The sequence below is a fragment of the Antechinus flavipes genome, chromosome 1 (genome assembly GCF_016432865.1).
Source record: "Antechinus flavipes isolate AdamAnt ecotype Samford, QLD, Australia chromosome 1, AdamAnt_v2, whole genome shotgun sequence".
Taxonomy (NCBI): Eukaryota; Metazoa; Chordata; class Mammalia; order Dasyuromorphia; family Dasyuridae; genus Antechinus; species Antechinus flavipes.
The window spans coordinates 22,904,235-22,925,622 of record NC_067398.1 but is presented as its reverse complement, the minus strand read 5'-3'; the positions used below and the strand labels follow the sequence as shown (position 1 = coordinate 22,925,622).

At 36.7% G+C, this 21,388-nt stretch overlaps 1 protein-coding gene across 1 annotated transcript in view; it reads right to left on the bottom strand.

The window, feature by feature from the left end:
- SYNPR (synaptoporin) overlaps nt 1–4,580 on the bottom strand; it is a 372,902-nt gene extending 368,322 nt beyond the window's left edge. Inside the window, exons 1-2 of the mRNA XM_051980084.1 lie at nt 3,956–4,580; nt 3,697–3,762 (exon numbers count right to left, since the gene is read on the bottom strand). Of these exons, the coding sequence (XP_051836044.1) occupies nt 3,697–3,762; nt 3,956–3,973 (84 nt within the window). The 5' untranslated portion in view covers nt 3,974–4,580. The remainder of the gene's footprint in view (nt 1–3,696; nt 3,763–3,955) is intronic.
- Between the last annotated feature and the right edge of the window lie 16,808 nt (nt 4,581–21,388).

The window sequence follows — 21,388 nt, the reverse complement described above, 5'->3', positions numbered from 1 at the left end:
AGATATTATCATTGACTATTCCACTATCCCTGTTTTTTCCATTTATCACTCATGATCTAGCATGATTTTTCCAATCTTAACTTTTATAGTTAAACAACCCAAATTCTTCATTTTTTTATATCCATCCTATGGGTACATTTTTTATGAAGCTAAAATAGCAATTTATTCCAACCGTTTACATTTTATTTCATTCCTTGAACATTTTTAGACATATCATACATCTTGGCTATCTGGGCCTACTACATTTTAATATTAGCTAATCTTTACAGAACCCTAATTGCTGCAATTGAATCCTTTTGTTCTTTACTGATTGACCTATATAGCATCTTTGCCAAACACCATTTTATCTTTTCAAGCCACCTCTTCTCCTCTTAGCAAAAGTCTTTACTTCATATTTTACTGAAAAAATTGAGAGCATGCATCATAATAAGCTCCCTCTTATCTTTCATTCAATATCTTGAGTCTCAATATCATCTCCATTTTCTCATTTACTTGATCTCATCACTTCCTTTCTCATCTTAACTCAAAAGGAGATTGATTTCCTTTGATGATTCCCCTCATCATAATTTTTTTATCCCCTATCTTCTTTTCTGCTGCCTACAAAAATGCTCAAATCTCCTTCATCTTTAGAAAACCATTTACCCAAAGCTGCTACTTCCCAAATATATGCCCTATATCTCTCCTTCCTCTCATAACCAAATTCTCAGAAAAGCCATCTACACCAGTTGTTTACACTTCCTTAACTCCCACTTATTACTCAATCCTTTGTATTCCTCTTCTTATCTACACAAGTTGGCTGAATTTGCTCTCTCCCACAGAACCAGTGATCTCTTAGCTACTAAAAAAAATCCATTTTTGTCAGTACTCATCCTTTTTGACTTCTCTACAACCTTTGGCACAAATGACACTACACTCTACACTCTTGAATTTTCTTTACATTTTCTTCAATTTTCATTACAATCATTATGTGTGATGAGTATTCATTACATGTTCACTTCTGGCTTCTTCCTACCTACTAGATCCACAGTTACTTTGAATATATGATCATCCATAATCTTCCTTCTCTAGATATGGATGGATCTGAAGGTTCTCCCTAGACTATGTCTTCTTCTCTATGTCTTGTATTCTCCTCTTAAGTGATTTCAACCAACCTTCATGGGTTTAATGATTCACTTTCTTCAGATAATTCATATATATGTATGTATGTATTTATGTATGTATATCTAATACTCATCTCCCTCTTGAGTGCCTATTCCCTTTTAATAGCTTTTATACTGAATAGTTCTATCTGGATATCGTATCATATTTATCTCAAACTCAGTATTTCCAAAATAAGATGCATTTTATTTGCTTCCTCCCCAAATCTATAACTTTGTCAAAGCTATCAACATTTTTTCCCAGGCACCAACATTTAATAAGCTATGAATCACACTCAGTTTTTCCTCTCTCTCACTCTACTCATTCAATCAATTGCCAGTTCTTATTGATTCTACTAAGACAACATATCTTGCTTCTACTTCCTTTTCTATATTTACAGTTACCACATTAGTTCAGACTCCCTCTCAGCACCTCTCACCTAGGCTATTGATTTGGCTTCCAATTATTCTTCCTGCTTTCATTTCCCCCCTTCAAATCTGTCTTTTATATATCTAACAATGCTATAAATAAAGCACAAATCTGACTGTATCACTCCTCTGCTCAAGATGCTTCAGTGGCTCCTGATTACTGCTAAGATAAAATGCAAATTTCTTTATTTGTCATTTAACTCATGCTAACCTTTCCTGATTAGTTTCATATTGTTATCTTCAATGTTCCAGTTACATTGGCCTAAATATGGTTGACTATACATTACATTTTATCTCACAACTCTGAGACTTTTTATCAAGTGGTCATGACTTTAATGCTACCTTCATTTCCATATTGTGGAATCCTAGCTCTATTCAAGAATAGCTCAAATGTCACCCCCTACAACTGGTCTTTATTCAGTTGTATAATGTTTGTCCTCTAACACTAGAAACTGCCTTGCAATTAGTTAGTCTGTATCTATATTATAATTACTTCTCTGAGTATATGTTATATTCAACCAGGAGAATATTAGCCCCTTGCAAGGATTATATTAGTTTTTAATTTACATCCCTAGCACCTACCACACCAGGCACAAACCAAATGCTTATTGAAGTTACCAAATTAGTGGCTAAAGTAGGACAAGACTACTTCTTCTGACTGCCTTTTTTTTTTTTTTGTCTGTATCAATTTCTTATTTGAATGGACTACCATTTATGTTTTCTTGTTTCCGAAAGGGGATTAAAGAGATTATCTAATCAAACCATGCAAAAGTTGTGAGACTGGATAGGTAATGTAACACTCTTTTTGTCCAACAAATCCCCAGTTAGAGAACTGAAAAACAAATCGTAAGCTTCTTGAACTGTGGCCACTTCCTACTTGTTTAATTTGGCTTATATAAATAGATCCCAGAATACCAGACCAAGAGACAGCAGATCAAACCTTCTGAAAGCTGTCCTGACACATGGCAAATCAACAAATCCATGTATTCTATTCAGATCTCAAAACAGGGCCAAGAGGGAATATCCCGGTACAATACTGTCACACATAGAGTTATACACAGGAGTTTGGAGGGAAGATGTGGGATCACAAAGCTTACACATACTTACATAATTTCCCAGCCACTCAGTGTTTGTGGAATGTGATTAATGCTAGATGACGTGCTCTGAACTTTTCGTTCAGATAGGTTGTTTTGCCTCCAAACCTCCTGGCAATGAATGCCTTGTGACCTGCAGATTTCACTCTCAATAACCATCATCTGAAGCAACCCTGACATTGTCTAGATAACCATTTATTTCCTTTAATGTTCTGTTCACAGACAAGTTTGTTCAGAAGCATCAGGTCATTCTTTATTTATTTACTTCTTTTCAATAAGGGAAAAGACACAAAGGAGAAAAAAATAACTTCATAGAGTTCAACACTTTCCATCTCACAAAGAGAAGGCATAAAAGCAAGGTGAATCATTCTTCTGAGCCAAATAAGATAATCAATGAGAAATAGTGAAGGAATAAACCTGGGAGGCAGGGAGATTCTACACTGCTTAAAGCTCTTAATTTTCCCTTTTCTCATTTTGACCAAGGTTTCACCTGTCCAGGACTAGAAAAAGCTGCCTGGGCCCAGAGAAGAGGGAGCTGTCCTGGGTGCTGAATGCTTTTAGGAAGCCAGTCACGGACTTTCAGTATAGCATCCAGCTCACGGAACCCAACAAACCGGTGCTTTCTCCCTCACCCTCGTCCCTCCAAGCCGGCGTGGCTCTTGGGACGTGCTGCTCCAGATGTACCAGATGTAGGCGAGACAACCCAGCTTCAGCTCATCTTTCTTCCAGCCTCCCAAGGGGCTTTTCCCGCCCTGGCAGAGACTTGACCCTCAACCACTAACAAGCCAGCTGACAGCTCCCCTCTTTACCAGTCACATAGAAAGGCAGCTGACCCAGAAGAGCCCCTCCCCTCTTCCGCCATCTACACGTCCAACCTCAAGAACCCCACCCCTGCGTTTAAGGTAGGGACTGAGATAGTGGAACCTCTAGCTCAGGTCTTCTCCCAAAAAAACCAGTCCCTGCCCCTTATATCCCTGACCGTAGGGCTTCTCATTTGATGCTCACGAACCCAGACCCACCCAGCACATAAGACTCACCCATTCCAGAGCTCGTAGGAAAGCGAGGGGTTCCTTCAGTACCCGAAAGGTCCCCGAAGAGGCCAGCTGCAGATAGATTGGGGGTCGGCAGAGGGAAGAAAAAAGAGATAAAGGGAGAGAAGGCTTGAGTAGCTCCAACACTTACCCCTTCCTTTGCCCTCGCCCTCGCCTCAGCCCTCACCCTCTCCCTCTCCTTAGCTAGATCCGGCAGCAGCTGGCCAGAGCCCGGGGTGATGATGGTGGACAAGGTTTTGCCTACCTGATTCACGGGGTCCATGGCTGCTCTGCTCTTTGCCCTTCTCCAAACACCCGCCCCTACTTTAAAAAGAGGCAGGGGGTAAAGTTCAGTCCCCCCACTGCACACACCCGCTGATTCCGGGGCTATGAAAAAAAGGGGCAGTAGGGATACCAACTCCCCTGGCGAAGGCACTCGCGGGCAGGAGGGCTGGCGGGCAGGCGGGCTGGCAGGCCGCCTTGCTGGGCGCTGGAGCTGAGACGCGCGCTCCGCTGAGCCGAGCTTGCCGATTACCCTCACTCCCCTATGCTCGCAGGGAGCAGCGGCGCGCGCCCGCCAGAGACCGGAGGGGACGGGGAGGTTGGGGGTAGGGGCTCCCGAAACAGCCACCAAAACACCGGGGCCGGCCCCGAGCTTGCTGTCATTGGCTGGCCGGGCGCCTATTAGGGGCGGGCAGGCAGGGAGAGAGGAAGAGCCCACCGGGATTGGTGAGGATCGGGCCGCGCGGGCGCGTGGAGAAGCACAGGGGCGCTGGGCAAACTTTGGGCTCTGAGTCTGGGAGGGGGGCAGATATGCTGAGTTGGGTGGAAGACCGGGAGGGAGGGGTCAGGTAAATGGCGCTTCTGCACAGCGTGGAGAGAGAGGGATGAGGAGAGAGGGAAGGTGAGGGAGGGGAAAAGAGAGGAGTGGAGAGAGGGAAAGGAAAAGAGGGAAAGCGACAGAGCCATGAGGGCAAAGGACACTCCCAGTCGAATCCGCAAGTGTTCTTTATTCCTGGATTCCCCAAAAAAGAAAATTTACTGTTTATTTGGTCTAGGGGGAAGTGTGAGGACATATAGCGAGATGTCTTGGAAGAAATGCTGGATTTGGAGTCAGCGTACTTGCATTCGAAGGCAGATTCGGCTAGATTTTACCTGTGTCAGGGTGCGAATCACTTCACCACTTCTGGCCCCAGCCTCTTCTGTAAAATGACGCGTTAGATCCCACCAGCCCTTCTCAATTCTATATCTATTATCCTATGAGAATACGACACCCCTCTGAACAGACCTTCTGGTCTGCCCTCAGAATGCCTTCAGCTTGCTTTCCTGGGCTTGGAATCTTTAATGGATACACAGTTCCTGGATTTAGAGTCAAGAGGGACCTGGAATCAAATCCTGACAAATACACTCACTAGGAGTGCAAGCCTGGACGAGTCACCTCCTGTTACCACCTCTCCTACAAAATGGGCTAACGGTAGTACCTATCTCAAAGGATTGTCAAGTGGCCTTAAATGAGATAATATCTGTAAAATGCAGTCAGCTCAGTCATGAAGTGGATGTAGAATAAACTTGGAAGCCAGGAAAACCTAAAAGTCCTTTCTCTGACCCATCCTGGTCGACTGACCCTGGCCAAGTCAATGTCTGTGCATTGGCCAGAGAAATGTTTCACTTGGGAATTTCCTCTGCCAATGAAATCAGACTCCTATGTAAAATGCTTAACAATCCTTAAAGCACATTGTAAATGTCAGCTATTAAGTAATGCTGGGCACAAATTTCCTCCTTAACCTGCTAGCCACTCTGCTGTGTATCCGCCTTTCTTCTCTCCCCCTTGGAGCAGGTTCCACATAAGAAGTGGTCTCCAAGCAACACAAATAGACAGCCCATCTGTTTACAGCTAAGCTTAGCCAAAAAGGTTGTGTGTGTGTGTGTGTGTGTGTGTGTGTGTGTGTGTGTGTGTGTGTTTGGAGGTGTTTTTTAAGATGAGATGCAGCACAAAAACAATTTGCAGACTGGTAGGTGACAGGGAAATTTGGGTATGGATGGGTGATCCCATGCCTTCTGTCATTGCATGAGATCCACAAATAGTATCTGTTCCAAAGAAGCTGGAAACTCAGGACTGACAATTCAAAGGCCATTCAATTAGGTAGCATAAGTGATACAATCCTTCTTCCATACATATGCAGAATCAACTTCTAAATGAAAATAATATAATTTTAAATAAAAAAGTGCTGTTCTCCCCTATATATAAAGCAAATGAATCTCAGTTTCCTCATTTGGAAAAAAAGGGGGTTAGAATAGATGATCTTTGATTTCTCTTACATATGCAAATCAGCAATTCATAATTTGCTATATCATTGCATGAATTTCATCACTTCAGTGGGTCCATGTTTTCATACATGAAGAGTATTTCTTTTAGAGTACAGCTTCATCTCATATATGTACACTTTCTCACCTTCTGTGATTCTTGTTCAAGGCCTCCTATTATTGCACAATAGTGGATCTACCCTCTATGGTGTAGGATCTTTAGTATTCCATGGGCATCAGTGAAGCACTGGTGCATCTCTTTTCTGTTATTCTCAGTATGTGACCAGCCTATCCTACTTCTTGCACTCAAGTCACCATTGACAATATGCTAGGTCCTACTTATCTCTCCATTGTCCTTTGGTTCAGCTGCAGACTCAGTCTCCTATTGAACATGAGGTTCTATGGTTTTTAGAGTATTCCCAGAATATCATTTTCAAAAAGAGAGGGGTTTATATTAGGTATAATTAAGCATAATTGAGGAGGTATCAGGAACAAGATAGATTTAAGAATATCTGCAAAGTGTTTTATCTCCAGCATATGAACAAATTCAGACATAAGTAATAGTCATGCTTGGGAGATGGATAGAGAAATTATATAAGGATTTGTAAATATAAATGTGTATACACATATATGTCTATGAAAAATGTCCTTATTAGTCTTAAAATTTTCTCTACTGATTCTTTCTGCTTTGATGCTTCCATGTACTATGGAAGTAGCCATGGACTCTTAACATTTATGACAATGTTCTTGCCACTTACTTTCTCTGGGACCAAATACAAACAAAATGCTCTTTATGTCTCAGATTCCTCTTTTACAAGATGAGGTTATATCCTTTTTCCCAGATTGAAAAAAACTATCCAACAAGAGCACCCTAATCAAACAATCAATGAACATTTAAGGTACTTACTTTGTGTCTTGCAGTGTGATGGGCATTGTAGAAACAAATATAAAAAATAAAACATTCCCCAATCTTTGTCTTGAGTATGAGTCTCACAATGGACTATTTTATCTTCTTTGTGTGGATGGAAGAAGGAGTGATAGCCTAGTTAAATAAAGGATGCCCAACACCATGTTAGTCACAGGGTGATGAATTATTATTCATTCACAGCAGTGCATGAAAGCCTTCTCTAATAAGTTTTCAGTGGAAGGAATGATCATGACAATGAAACCATGGATGCTTTAAGTGCTGATGCATTGGAATAATTTGAAATATTAAGATTGGTAATTTCATAATCCCCATTGTCATTGGTCAGGGGATGCCTGTCATTAGCATCACATGAGCATTAATAAAATAATACAGGTTCAGAAAATGCTAAGAAGAAGAGTGGAGTATTAGACAGAAAGCTGGCCCTTGAAAATAGGAAGACCTGAACTAGATCTTGCCACATTGGCTCTATCACTCAGTGAACTCTTTAATTGTTTACTTCTATAGGTAGCATTTTCAGGGTGGAAGTTGAATGGCAGTGCCCATTTGCTTTGTTAGAAGGTGTTTTCTTATTCTAGAGCTCCCTTTTCCGATAATCTAGCTCTTATGACAGGAAACATTTTTAAAGGTTAACATTTTATTGACACAAACTATTGGAGACAAAAACTATCCAGCTTTGAGACCATATGGTGCTCTCTAGGGGAAATAGCAGGAAAAATGGAAAGGATGATGTTGGCTCCTTCAAAAGACGATTTTGTAAGTTACAGTTGTTTCCCAGCTCCCCTTTCTCACCATCTGGATTTAGAGTTGGCAAGTGCCATAGGGGTCATCTATTACGTTATTATAGTTTATAGAGGTTAACAGATTTGCTCAAAGTGACATAGCTAGGAATGAAGTAGGGATAGGATATTAACACACACACACACACACACACACACACACACACACACACACACACACACCCTGCACCACTACTACATAACATTACTGTTCTCTCTTTTCTCATAGAAAGAATGTAACAAATGATTTTTCATTCATTCTCTTTCCCTCTTCAAAGTAAGAGATCTTACCTGGGATCTTAAACAAAACAGGGCATATTCTGCCATAACAGTCTCTTGGCAATCATTTAAATGCTTAGGAAAAGGAGGAACATATAATCATGGATTTAGAAGGAGAAAGGATATTAGAGGCAATCAAGACCAATTCCTTTTTTATAGAAGTAAAAATTGAAGCATAGAGAAAGTTTAGTGATTTTTCCAGAGTTGAACAACTGAGACAGAATTTAAGTCCAGGTCTTCCTGATTTCAAATCCAGTGCTCTGTCAACTAATCTAGAAACTGATGTCATGATCTAGAACAATACAAATACTTAACCATTAAAAAGGATAGTGAATTCATTGAACTAGATTTACATTTCACCAATGTAAAACTCAGCTCCTCTAAGTCCCAGAAAATTGTATTCCTATGTTATTGAGACTTCAAAAATCATCTCTTCATAGGCAGCTCTCCAGGGATTACTGTCAGCACTGTTGGTCTTCATGATAGACCTGGAATCACAAGGTCTATGAGTGAGGCATTTGTAGCATTGTAGGATCTGCCTGAAATTGTTTTCTGCTGCCATAGACCTTGACAATGCACACTTCTATAGCCTGGTGAAGCATAAAAAATAGAACTCCAATCAATCAACTTCAGTAAAAATATATTCATCAAATGAATTATTGGTTGTATCTGACTCCTAATTACCCCATGGACCATATTGTTCATGAGGTTTTCCTGACAAAGAAAGTGAAGTGTTTTGTCTTTGCTTCTCCACTGGATTAAATCAAACACAAATTAAATGACTTGCCTACAGTCACAAAGCTAATAAGTATCACAGGTCATATGAATTGAGGTCTTATAAGATCACTCCTATCTTTTCCTGGGTTACCTGTGGCCAAGATGCAAGATCCAAACATTCTCAATATCAATTTCAAATAACAATAAGAGATCAGTAAGAGATCAGCTTTATTTTTGGTTGAAATGTTGAGTTATTTTCTCTACTTTTCATTTAAAAACTTCAGGGTAGGGACAGATAGATGATGCATTGAATAGGGAACAGTGTCTGAAGGCAGGAGGATCCGAGTTCAAATATGATCTCAGACACTTAACACTTCCTAGCTGTGTGAACCTAATCAAATCACTTAACTCCTATTGGCTCACCAAAAATAAAATAAAATAAAAAAACCTCTAGGGATTTTTCTAGATGAAATGCTATTTAATCTTACCTCCTCTATTATAAAGTTGATTTGTCTTCAACATATATACTCATGTCCTGCTACATGAAATATACTGTTCTAGATGCTAGGAATACAAAGACAAAGATAAAAAGTCCTTTCACTCAAATATTGTAAATTCTACTTGAGGGTTACAACATATATTCCTGTGAATAAATGTAATTATGCCAAAAAGTGTCTAGAGATATAGAGTTCTAATAATCTGTGAGAAAGAAAGAGGGAAAGCTCCTTGACATTCTACAAAATGGAGCTAAGAAGAGAGTGTTTTTCAAATAATGGGAATCAGTTTACAAAAGCATTCAAGCAAGAGATGGAGAGTCAGGTATGAGAAACATCTAGCAAACCGGTTTCAATAGGGTAGATGAAATTAGAACCCAAATATATTAGCTTTTAAATATATATTACCCGAACTATCAGAAATACTTTGGTATCACAGAATTTGAAAGCTGAAGACACCAGAGATACTTAGTTTATTTAACAACAGTTCATTTGAATGCCTTGAAAAACTTCAATAATTATCAAAATCTTTTGATATGCGCTAAAAAAATAGACTAGTGATCAGTGGAATAGGTTAGGTACACAAAACACAATAGTTAGTGACTATAGTAATCTAATGTTTGATAAACTCTAAGACTCCAACTTCTAGGATAAAAACTCATTATTTAATGCAATTTCTGGGAAAAATAAGATGACATTAATTAGGCATAGACCAACATTTCACACAATATGACAACATAAGATAGAAATGGATTCATTTCTATAAGCAAATTAGGGAAGCAAGGGATAGTTTACCTGTCAGATCTTTGCAGAAATGAAGAATTTGTGACTACACAAGAAATAGAGAACATTATGAAATGCAAAGTGGATAATTCTGCAATTAAAAAGTTTTTGCATGAACAAAACCAATGCAGCCAGGGAAGCAGAAAGTTGGGAAACAATTTTTGCATCCAGTGTTTTTGATAAAGGCCTCATTTCTAAAATATATAGAGAACTGAATCAAATTTATAAGAATACAATTCATTCCCCAATTGATAAATGGTCAAAGGATAGGTACAAACAATTTTCAGATGAAGAAACTAAAGTCATTTCATATGAAAAAATCTCTAAATCACTATTGATTAGAGAAATGCAAATTAAAACAACTCTAAGGTACCATATACACCTATCAGATTAGGTAAAGCAACAGGAAAAGCTAATGGTAAATACTGGAGGGATGTGGGGAAAATGAATCACTAATGCATTGTTGGTAAAGTTGGTAAAGTAGTAGATACTACTGTATCCTAAAGAAATCATAAAAGAGGGAAAAGGACTCACATGTGCAAAAATGTTTGTAGAATCTCCTTTTGTAGTGGTTAGAAACTGGAAGTTGAGTGGATATCCATAAATTGGGGAATGACTATAAATTATGGTATATAAATGAAATGAAATATTATTTCTATACAAAATGATGAGTAGGTTAATTTCAGAAAAGCTTGGAAAGACTTATATGAACTGATGCTGAATGAAGTGAGCAGAACAAGTAGAATAATGTAAACAGTAACAGAAAGATTATATAATTATCAACTATGATAGACTTACAGCAATACAGTGGTCCAAGACAGTTTCAATAGACTTGGGATGGAAAATGCCATTTGCATCCAGACAGAATTGTGGAGAGTGAAAGAGAATCAAAATACATGGTTTTCATTTGGGGGGGGGAGTTGTTTCTTTTTTCTTTCTCACAGTTTTCCCTTTTGTTCTGATTTTTCTTTCACAAAATAAAACTATAGAAATATGTTTAAAATTATTGTGTATATATATATATATATATATATATATATATATATATATATATATAACCTGTACCAGATTGTTTTGCATATCTTTATATGTAATTGACAAAACAAAATATTATTGAGGAAAAAACCTTTGTATGTATGTATGATATATAAAATAGAATTATTTTTAAAATTGATAATTACCTTGTCTCTCTTTTCTTTTATCAGACTATGATAATTCTTATATAATGATGTCTTGAAACTTCTGTTCCTTCTCCTGATCAGTTTTGTTGGGACACTTTCCAGATATTAAATATCCTTTTAGAAAGAAAGAACTACACAACACTATAGGTAATTTTATATGTAAGCACAATACTATAGATAGCATATCACCTAATTTAAAGCAGCTCTCTTTGTGATAACAAAAAAGGGAAATTGAGGGAATACCCAGTAATTAGGTAATGACTAAGCAAGTTGTATATGATTGGGAGGGAATACTACTGTCATCATAAGAAAATGGTGAAAAAAATGAAAAGGGTGAACTTTCCGCTAATGAAGAGAAAATTAGAACAATAATTACGAATTATTTTGCCCAACTGCATGCCAATAAATCTAATAATCTAAGTGAAATGGAGCCAGGGAAGCAGAAAGCTGGGAAACAATTTTTGCATCCAAAAAATATACATGTCCAGATTAACAAAGGAGGAAATAAATTACTTAAATAATCCCATTTTAGAAAAAGAAATTGAACAAGCTATCAAAAATAATGAGTTTCTTGGGTTTAGAAAAACTTGAAAAGACTTTCATGAAAGCAAAGAATGAAATGAACAGAACCAGGAGAGTGTGGTATATTGTAACAGCAATCTTGTTCTTAAAAAATTCTGAATGACTATCATTTTGAATGTCATAAATACTCAAATAAGTTCCAAAGGCTCTATAAAGAAAGATGCCATCCACATTCAAAGAAGGAAGAACTGATAAATAGAATTATGTATTGTATAATTTTCATATATACACTGATTCATGTCTGATAGTCAATCTTTTCTGGGGTGGGATGTGAAGCAGAGGAGAAAAAATACATAGTAGAGAACAAAATTAAACTTATAAGGAAGAACAGAAAAGCAGAGTAGAGTTGAAAATCATGTGTAATATTCATTATATAGTTTAGAAATCAATGTGAAATGAAAATTCATAGTTTATATTGAGCCCTCTATATTGTGATGTGTACATGGAATGTTGCTCTTTTATGTTTTTGCATTTAAATTAAAAATAAATACAAATTTTAAAGAATACACCAATGCTTCACAAAAACCATAGCACTATATGATTACATTTTTCAGTTTTGAACTCTATGCCTCTCCTGTTGTAACTAAAATTCACATTAGTTTTAGAAGCTGCATATCTCCCTCATGACTGATACCGAGTTTGCCTGCCATCCAGTAAAATGCCAAGATCTTTGTTATATAAAATTTTACCTAATCACCTCTTAATAATTTTAGATTCATTGAGATTTTTTTTTTTGTTAAAAAAAACTTAACTGGAACATTTTATACTTATGTTCAAAAATTCATTTTGTTGCATTATTTTTTTTTTTGCTCTAACCTGATGAAAACTTTTGAACCCTGCCTCTGTCAATCGATGTGTGAACAATACTTTACATATTTGTGTCATCTACAAGTGTAATATATATGCCATAGCTGCCTTTCTTCAAATCAATGAGTAGAGGGACAGATCAAGTACAAATTCCCAGGGCCGTCGACTTGAAACTGCCCTTCCAATTAACATTGAGCCATTAATGTCTATTCTTTAAATGAAGTTACACCACTTTCTGAATTGTATCACATACCTTCTCTAAAGGTTAGCATGAAAGACTTTGTCAAATGATTTGTGGAAAACTAGGTGAACTATGTCTGTGACACCCTAGTTCAGAAACCATCTCAAAAAATTGCTCACCATGATCTATTTTTGAAGTCATGCTGTCTTCAATAGATCCTCCATCTCTGCTTCCTTTATGAGAAGCTCACTGAACATTTGCTTTCAGAAGACACAATGCCATATAGTGGATGGAAGGATAATCAAGAAGAAGGCAGCTAAAATCTTGTTCCTGATCCTTACTAGTTCTGTGGCAATGGGTAGGTTACTAACTGTTTTAGGCCTCAGTTTTCTCATGTCTAAAGTGGACCTAATAATTCGTGTAATACCTACATCATAGACTTGTGAGATTCAGAGGAGATTAATAAAAAAATGAAATTTAAGGCACAATTAAGTGTGTTTTTTATTATTATATTTTATCATTATTATTATCATTACCCTTAAATATGTTTTTAGATATTAACCCTACATTTAGCTATTAGTTTCTATGCATATAATTATGTATAAACAAACAATAGAGATAATAAAAGGAAATATTGTGATATATGTGTGCATATATAGTCATAATAAAAATACTTAGCAACTATCAAAACGTTATTTTGAATAAAATTAATTTTAAAAATAATTAAAATCAATTAAACTGTCTACAAATTGGGCATTTAAAATAATTTTCTATTTGATTAATATTCATTTATTGGGCATCTAATGTGTGCTGGGCCCTTTTCTGAGTGTCTCAATTCAGAGTGAGTATAAGGCATAATCTCTGCCTGTTGAGGTGAGAAGAAAAGACTAAAAACCTGAAACAAAAAGTGAAGGCTAGAGAATCATACACAGATAGAAAGCACATAAGAAATTTACAGATGATGAATCTAAGATATGGTCAGGTGAAATGATTTGCTCCTCATTTAAAGAACTAATTAGTCGCAAATATAGTTCAGAATCAAGGTCAAGGTCTCCTGACATTAGACCCATTATGTAATGAAGAGATAACTTGTAAAGTTATTTTTTTATTTGTATGATATTATTCATTTGAAATTCAAGTCATAAAATCCACATAACTTATCCACACCTGGCAATAGGTAATATCATGATACCATTAAATATTCTTCATTTCCACTCAAAATTATTTTTTATCTTATCTTTTAACTCAAAAGAACTTTCCTTCTTAGTGTTTTCTCCCATGGTGATTAGAAAATATGTTATTTAATTGTGACATGGTTTTTCACATGAGTCTCTTGAACATTAAAAATTTTCAGTAAATGTTTTTTGAATGAGTCTATAAGAAAGCTAATCTAGTTTTCACAGAGTTAAGATCAGATTTATCCTGTTGATTGGTCCATCAATGATATAAAATCAAAATGTTGAAATGTGCATGACAATGTTATTGCCTAATTTGAATCCAAATTTCTTTTCTATGGAAACCATGTTTTGAAAAGTGGGATCATTATATATTGACAAATGGTTGTGATCAAACTTGACTGGATATAAAACAGAGATCCAGATGGACCCTCAGAAGGTTAACAAGTCTGGCCTTCTGTTTACCAAAAAAAGACAAACCCAAAAAACAACCAAAAAACCCCCAAACTGGGCTTAGTCCCAAGTAAACATGAGTTTATTTTTTTTTCATTTTCATAATATTCCAACTAGAAAATTCTACTCTTTCCACAAGAAAATCTAGGGTCAGCAAATCTTAAGGTGAAGGATTTTTCATACTACCATTTACACTAATTTGCATTTGTTGAAAAGGAGAAAAAAAAAGAATATTATTTTCCTTATAAGTACCTTCTAAGAATGTCTCAAGAGAATCTCATTTCTTAATTCAATACTTTAATCTTTCATCTTTGGCTATGTTCTCCAATTATGCAATTTTTTTCCCAATTTTATTCAAGGAGCATTTATTTAGTACCTGCTATACTTGATATACTTTACTAGCTGCTGAGAGAAACATAAAGATTATAGAGAAATAGGGTCATGGATTTTGGGATGGAAAAGCCTTCAAGACTGTTTGACCTAATTCTCTCATTTTACACATTACAAAACTGAGACTTGGAGAAGCTAATTAGCTTGTCTAAATTCAATAATCATGACTCATGACAAAACCAGAACTTTAAAATAGGCTTCCTTCCAAATCATTCCAATCTCCAACTCAAAAACTCCAAATGAATCTGTATTCAAAGAAAGATCACTTTAATAGATATTATAGTAGAAAAATTTTTTTGACATCTCTGTTATCTTTCTGCTATTCCTTCAGTATAGAATATTAAACATCAGAATGATTAGCCTCTCAGGTGATTGTCAAAGTTTTACATTTGCAAAGTGGTCTCATCCATTTTTGCTTGTATTTGCAGAATATATGATCCAAGACCTTCTATCTACAGCTCTTTCTGGTTGCAATTGGAAGGAACAAGACGGTCCTTCCATAGTAGACTATTAACTTGTAATCTCACCATCTTGCAGCCAACTCGGGTCTTGTAATACTACTTCCTTCAGTCTTTTCCCCTCTGGGAGAAACCTCAAGGGAGGAATACTAAACTTCTCCCAAAGCTTTCCTTTATAGGGGGCAGAAAGTGAATTTCTAGACCATTCCTCCTTCCACCTGGAGCACTGACTAGTTTTAATTCTAGGGAACAAGATGTAGTTCCTCCCCTTCCTTACTTGGTACCCCTTAGTGTTCCTTCCCCAAGTTTCTAGCTTCTAGTATGTTGTCTTTCCCATTAGTTTATAAACTTATAATTTTATAAGTTTATAATTATATAAGCTTATAAGTTTATAATTAGTTTATAAGACCCCTGTCTTTTTCTCATGTGTAGCCTAACATTTACCAGAGCCTGGAACATAATAAATACTTAATAAATGTTTATTGAGTTGATTTAATAGAATTGAAGACAGGGTGGGCAACCTATGCCATAATCTTTAAAAGATGGCTGACTAATATCTAAAAAGTGAACTGATATCCTTTTCTGTCAGGATTACTAAACTAGTAGAAAATCAAGGAATTATGTGGATCTCATTTACACATTTCAGCAAACCTTTTGATTAAACATTTCCTACTATTCTTATGGTAAAGATTGAAAGATAAAAACTAGGTATTAATATTATCAGATTAAGAACTGTTCAAAGTCAAACTCAAAGAGAAGTTGGTCATGACAAAGACACAGATTTGACAGATCTTGAGACTCTGCTCAATGCAATGATAATGCAATTCAGATGGAAATCTCTATCTACTTCTTGCCAGAGAAGGGAGGGATTTAAATGAAAGACAAGTATCCTTTTAGATATGGTCAATGCATTTATGCATTTTTGTTATAAGGTCTTTCTTTTACTTTTTGAATTGTTAAGGAACGGGGAGAGAAAAACAACAACCAAAAAAAAAAAAAAAAACAACAAACAAAAAAAAAAAAAAACAACAAACAAACAAAAAAAAAAAAAAAACAATGCAGCCATATCTATGTTGAAATACATGGGAGAGCTGTTGGAAAACACGGAAGCCACCTGACAGTAGCTGCTGGACATTCAATCCAGAATGGATCTCCTCTTGTGAGAGGATGATACAAGGAGACTGAGAGGCTGGTGCTGTTCTCTGACCTCTCTGACTGAGAGGCCATTGTGTTGTCTGACCTCTCGCCACTTCCCTCTGCCTCCAAGTATCTTATTCCTAGTCTACAATACCTGTGTCAGCAAAGGCTGCCCTGCAATTCCTTCAGATGATATGATCCACAGTTGTGGAGGCTCTTGGAGAATTGACCTGTCCCTTAACAATTCCTGCTTTTTTTTTTTTTTTCTGTTATTTCCTCCTCACAGCTTGATCTACACACTGAGGAATGCAAGCAGCACTATCACCTTTGGATGATTGTAGCAGGTGTTGATAGAGGCAAACTTTCAAATGGAAAAGAGGATTGTAGTCAGAACAGGCATTTAAGTCCTTCATCAATCTCCTGGCTCTGCCCTTTAATGTGTTGGCCCATTTAATTACCCTGACTAAAAAAAAGTCTTACCGGGGCTCTTCTTCCTGAACTCTGGAAGGATCCTTCTCATGAATAGCTCTGGTTCTTCTTGTAATTCTTGCCCCACATTCAGGCACCATATATTGGAATACACGAGAGACACCTGACAATGGCTGCTGGAAATCCAAGCCAGAATGGATCTCCTCTTGTGAGAGGGTGACACAAGGAGACTGCAAGGCAGTTGCTGTTCTCTGACCTCTCAGACTGAGAGGCCGTTATATCGTCTGACCTCTCGCCTCTTCCCCCTGCCTCCAATTTATCTCATTCCCAGTCCACAACACCTGTGTCAGCAAAGGCTGCCTGCAACTCCAGATGTTATGATCCACAGCTGTGGAGGCTCTCGGAGAATTGACCTGTCCCTTAACATATCTATCTATATACAGTATATCTATATAATATATGCAATATGTGTATGTAGTCATTAATATCAATGGAGCAAGAGGTTTTCCATGGAGTAACTTAGGAATTCTTCTTGGTCTCATTTTTTGAAAACATTTTTATCAAGGGACTTCTGGGGATAAAGCCAAAATGATAGAAGAGAGGAAACACCCAGACTTCTCTCCCTTCAAATGACTTTAAAATAAGCTTCAAATCAAATTCTTGAGTAGCAGAACCAACAGAGGGTCAGGGTGAGACAGGAAGAAGAGATCCATAACACAAGGATGGAGGTTATCCAAAACCTACATGGCTGAAACCTCAATGTGGGATTTGGTTGTGATGACAGAAACAGCAGCAACTTCAAGAATTCTAAATCCAGAGATGATAAAGAAATTTTGCATGTCATCAGAAAGATGTTATGAGGGACCCCTGTGCTATCATTGGATATAGGACCACACTGTATTTGGCGATTCGATTCACTATACTCATTTCCAAGTCAATTCAAGAATGGAGAAAAGTACTTTTGGTCACAAGGGAGCAGCAGCCCTGTGAAATAATATCACTTTAATCATGGGAAATTTGGGATTCTAAGGAATAGTCACTTACTATGCCAAGGGAGCAGGAGACCTGAAGAGCAGGATCAATTGCAGTCTTAAGAGGTTAGGGGTCTTTCCTAGGTAAAGAGCAGAGCACGGACCAGGAGAGTAGAACACACTGCCTTAGAAACACTGTAAATCTCCAAACCGCTAGAACTGGTTATGACAATGGCAGTGCAAATAAAAAAACTGAAGCTTGAGCAGTGCCCTTTCACAACTTCATTCTGGGAACAGAGATCAACTTCAAAATTGAAAGTCAAGAAACAGACTGGAAAAATAAGCAAACAATCAGAAAAATAACTTGATCATAAAAAACAATTCTGTTGACAGGAAAGGCAAAGAGACAAATTCTCAAGAAGACAATGATGTCAAAATAGTTACAAGGAAAACTTCAAAGGAAAATGTGAATTGTTCACAAGGCCAGTAAGAATTCTTTCTTGGAAGAATTAAATAAAAAAATTCAAAATTAAATGAGTGGTAGAGGAAAAATGGGTAAAGAAATAGAGGCTGAAGGAAGAACATTATGAAAAGACAATTAACACTGGTAAAAGAGGCAAAAAATACTAAAGAAAATAATATCTTAAAAACAGAATTGGTCAAATGGTTAAAAACAAAAGTACAGAAACATTTGTATCAGTGACTGGGACAAAGAAAGGCTAAAAGATGTGTTTATCAATTGTAGAGATGATATAAAGCTGGGAGGCAGACAATTGATTACAAAGGCAGATACTTAAAGAATCTTGACAGGTTAGAGACTTGAACTGGATCTAATAAGATGAAACTCAACAGGTATAAAAAGTCTTATACTTTGACAAATACAAAGTGGAGGAGACACATTTGGTTAGCATTTTTTTTTTCTGAAAACAACCTAAGGAGAGGGGGTTATGAACAGCAAGCTCAATATGGGTCAGTAGTGTGATGTTGTTGCTGAAAAACCTTTGAAACAACTTTAGGCACTAGTATGAAGGTCTTAACTTCCAAGAATTGGGGAATGATAGTATTGCTGATGAAAGTAATCCTCCAATCAGATCTCATTTGGCCATCAGGCTTGAAGCCAGATGAGTTCAAATCTAGTCTCAGATACTATCTCTCTGAGAATCATCTTTATAGACATGATAATTGAACTAGTGGAAGCTAATGAGATCATCAAGGGACATAGTATAGAGAGAAGATAAGAGGGCTCAGGACAGAACTTTATGGGAAACAGAAACAGGGAAACACAATGTGTGTGAAAGTCAGTGAACTCAGTCTGTTAATAATCTTGTATTAAGTGCTTATTATATAACAGATACTGTGATAAGTGTTGGAAATAAAAAGAAAAACAAAGATGCTGTCCCTACCCTCAAGGAGCTCACATTCAAATGGAAGTGACAAAAGGAAAGCCTCTAAATGTATACAAGATATACGGTATAGAGGACATTATTTCAGAAGAATGGCAGAAGTAGTAAGGATGTAGGAGACAACAATTTCCTGCAGAAAATGAAGTTTTAGCTGTCTAAATGAAAGCAGAGAAGCTAACCCTGAAATAGGAAAATATTCCAAAGAATAGAAAAGTCAAAGAAAATACATAAAATTAGAGATGGAATGATGTATGTGAGAAATAACAGGTAGCAAGTGAGTGAAATAAAGTGGAAGATGATTAGAAAAGGACCCGATTATAAAGATCATTAAATACCAAAGATCATGTGCATTTCATTCTTGAGGCAAGAGGGGACACTGGAATAGTGGTAAATAATAGGGATGATATGGTCATAACTATATTATAGGCAAGTCATATTGGCAACTGAATGGAAGAGGGTTTGAAATGGGGAAAGGTGATTTAGGAAGACCAATTAAAAGGGTAGTGTATCAGTCCAGGACAAGTTTAATTGGTCTGCCTAACTCACTTCAATTCATCTTCTATTCAGTTGTTAACATATTTCTGTAGTTTTGAGTAGACTTTCAAAAAAGAGTCTAAACATATATATATATATATATATATGTAGATAGATAGATAGATAGATAGATAGATAGATAGAGATAAAAGGACTGAAAACAGATCTTTGGGGTGCATATGAGTGAGAAGACTCCAATATTATGTCTATGTAAGCCTGTGATGAATAATGGTGGTACTCTTAAATGTAAGAGGAAAGTTGGGAAGACAGAAGACTTTAAGATTTTGGACATGCTCCATTTTAGATATCTATAGAATATCTGGGGGGCAGTTACATGGCACAATAGACAGGGCATCAGGTTTGAAGTCAGATGAGTTCAAATGTAGTCTCAGATACTATCTCTCTGAGAATCATCTTTATAGACACGATAATTGAACTAGTGGAAGCTAATGATATCATCAAGGGAGATAGTATAGACAGAAGATAAGAGGGTTCTGGACAGAACTTTATGGGAAACAGAAACAGGGAAGCACAATGTGTGTGACTTAAAGAACCAGAAAAGGAGATAGAGAAGCACCCAGAGGCAAGAAGAGAAGCAGGAAATATTAATATGACAAGAAATTAGAGAGGAGAGAGTATTTAGGAGAAAAATGTAATCAACAAAGTCAAAGGTTTCAGAGTGGTTAAAAATATAACAGAAAAGGCCACTCAATTTGTCATTTAAGAAATTGTATTCTGTTTTGTGCACTAAGGTTTATGAAAGAAAAGATGGAGCATGTCCAGAAGAACCTTGAGTCCCTGTCATTTGAAGATTAGTTGAAAGAAATGAAAAAGTTTAGACTGGAGAAGAGAAGATTGAGGGGAAATGTGATAATTGACTTCACTTATATGAAAGGCTTTCAAGAAAGGGAGAGATCTGATGTTCTCAAGTTTTAGAGACCAAAACCAGGAATATGCAGAGAGGTCAGTTTGGGCTTTATATCCAGAAAACAAACAAAAACTTACAAATAAACAAACTTCCTAACAGAGCTGTACCAAAATGGAATGAACTGTCTGGAGGAGTGATGAGTTCCTGCTGTGGGGAACTTTTCAAATATAGACTGGATGACCATTTGTCAAGTATGTTTCAGGAAGAACTACTTTCATGAGTTGGACTAAATAGTGGCTGGTTTGTTCTAGTTCTCAAATTCTGTGATTCTCCTTATTACCTCATATCTTGAGAATTTTGCAGTAGATTGCCATTACTCTCCCTGCTTCCAATATCTTCTCTCCAAACAAGTACCCGTACAGTTGCCAATTTAATATTCCCAAAGTATGGAGCTTAATATAATATATTCTTTAATATATTGCATATATTACATTATATATTACAACTCCATAGTGCTTGAAGAACAAAATTAAAATTCCCAAATTGACATTTATAGTCCTCTACTCTGTACTGTTTTTGTTCAGTTGTGTCTCACTCCATGGACCATTATTTTTTTGTCTTTTTTGGCAAAGATACTGGAGTAGTTTGCCATTTTCCTTTTTAGTGGATTAAGGTAAACTTTAAGTGACTTTTTCCAGAGTTACACAGCTAGTAAATGTCTATGAAATATCTGAGGCTAGTTTTGAACTCAGGGCTTCTTGATTTCCAGCCTGGTTCTCTACATACTGAACCATTTAAATGCCTCCACTGCTATATGATAGACATCTTGTTTTTATGTCTTATTTCAC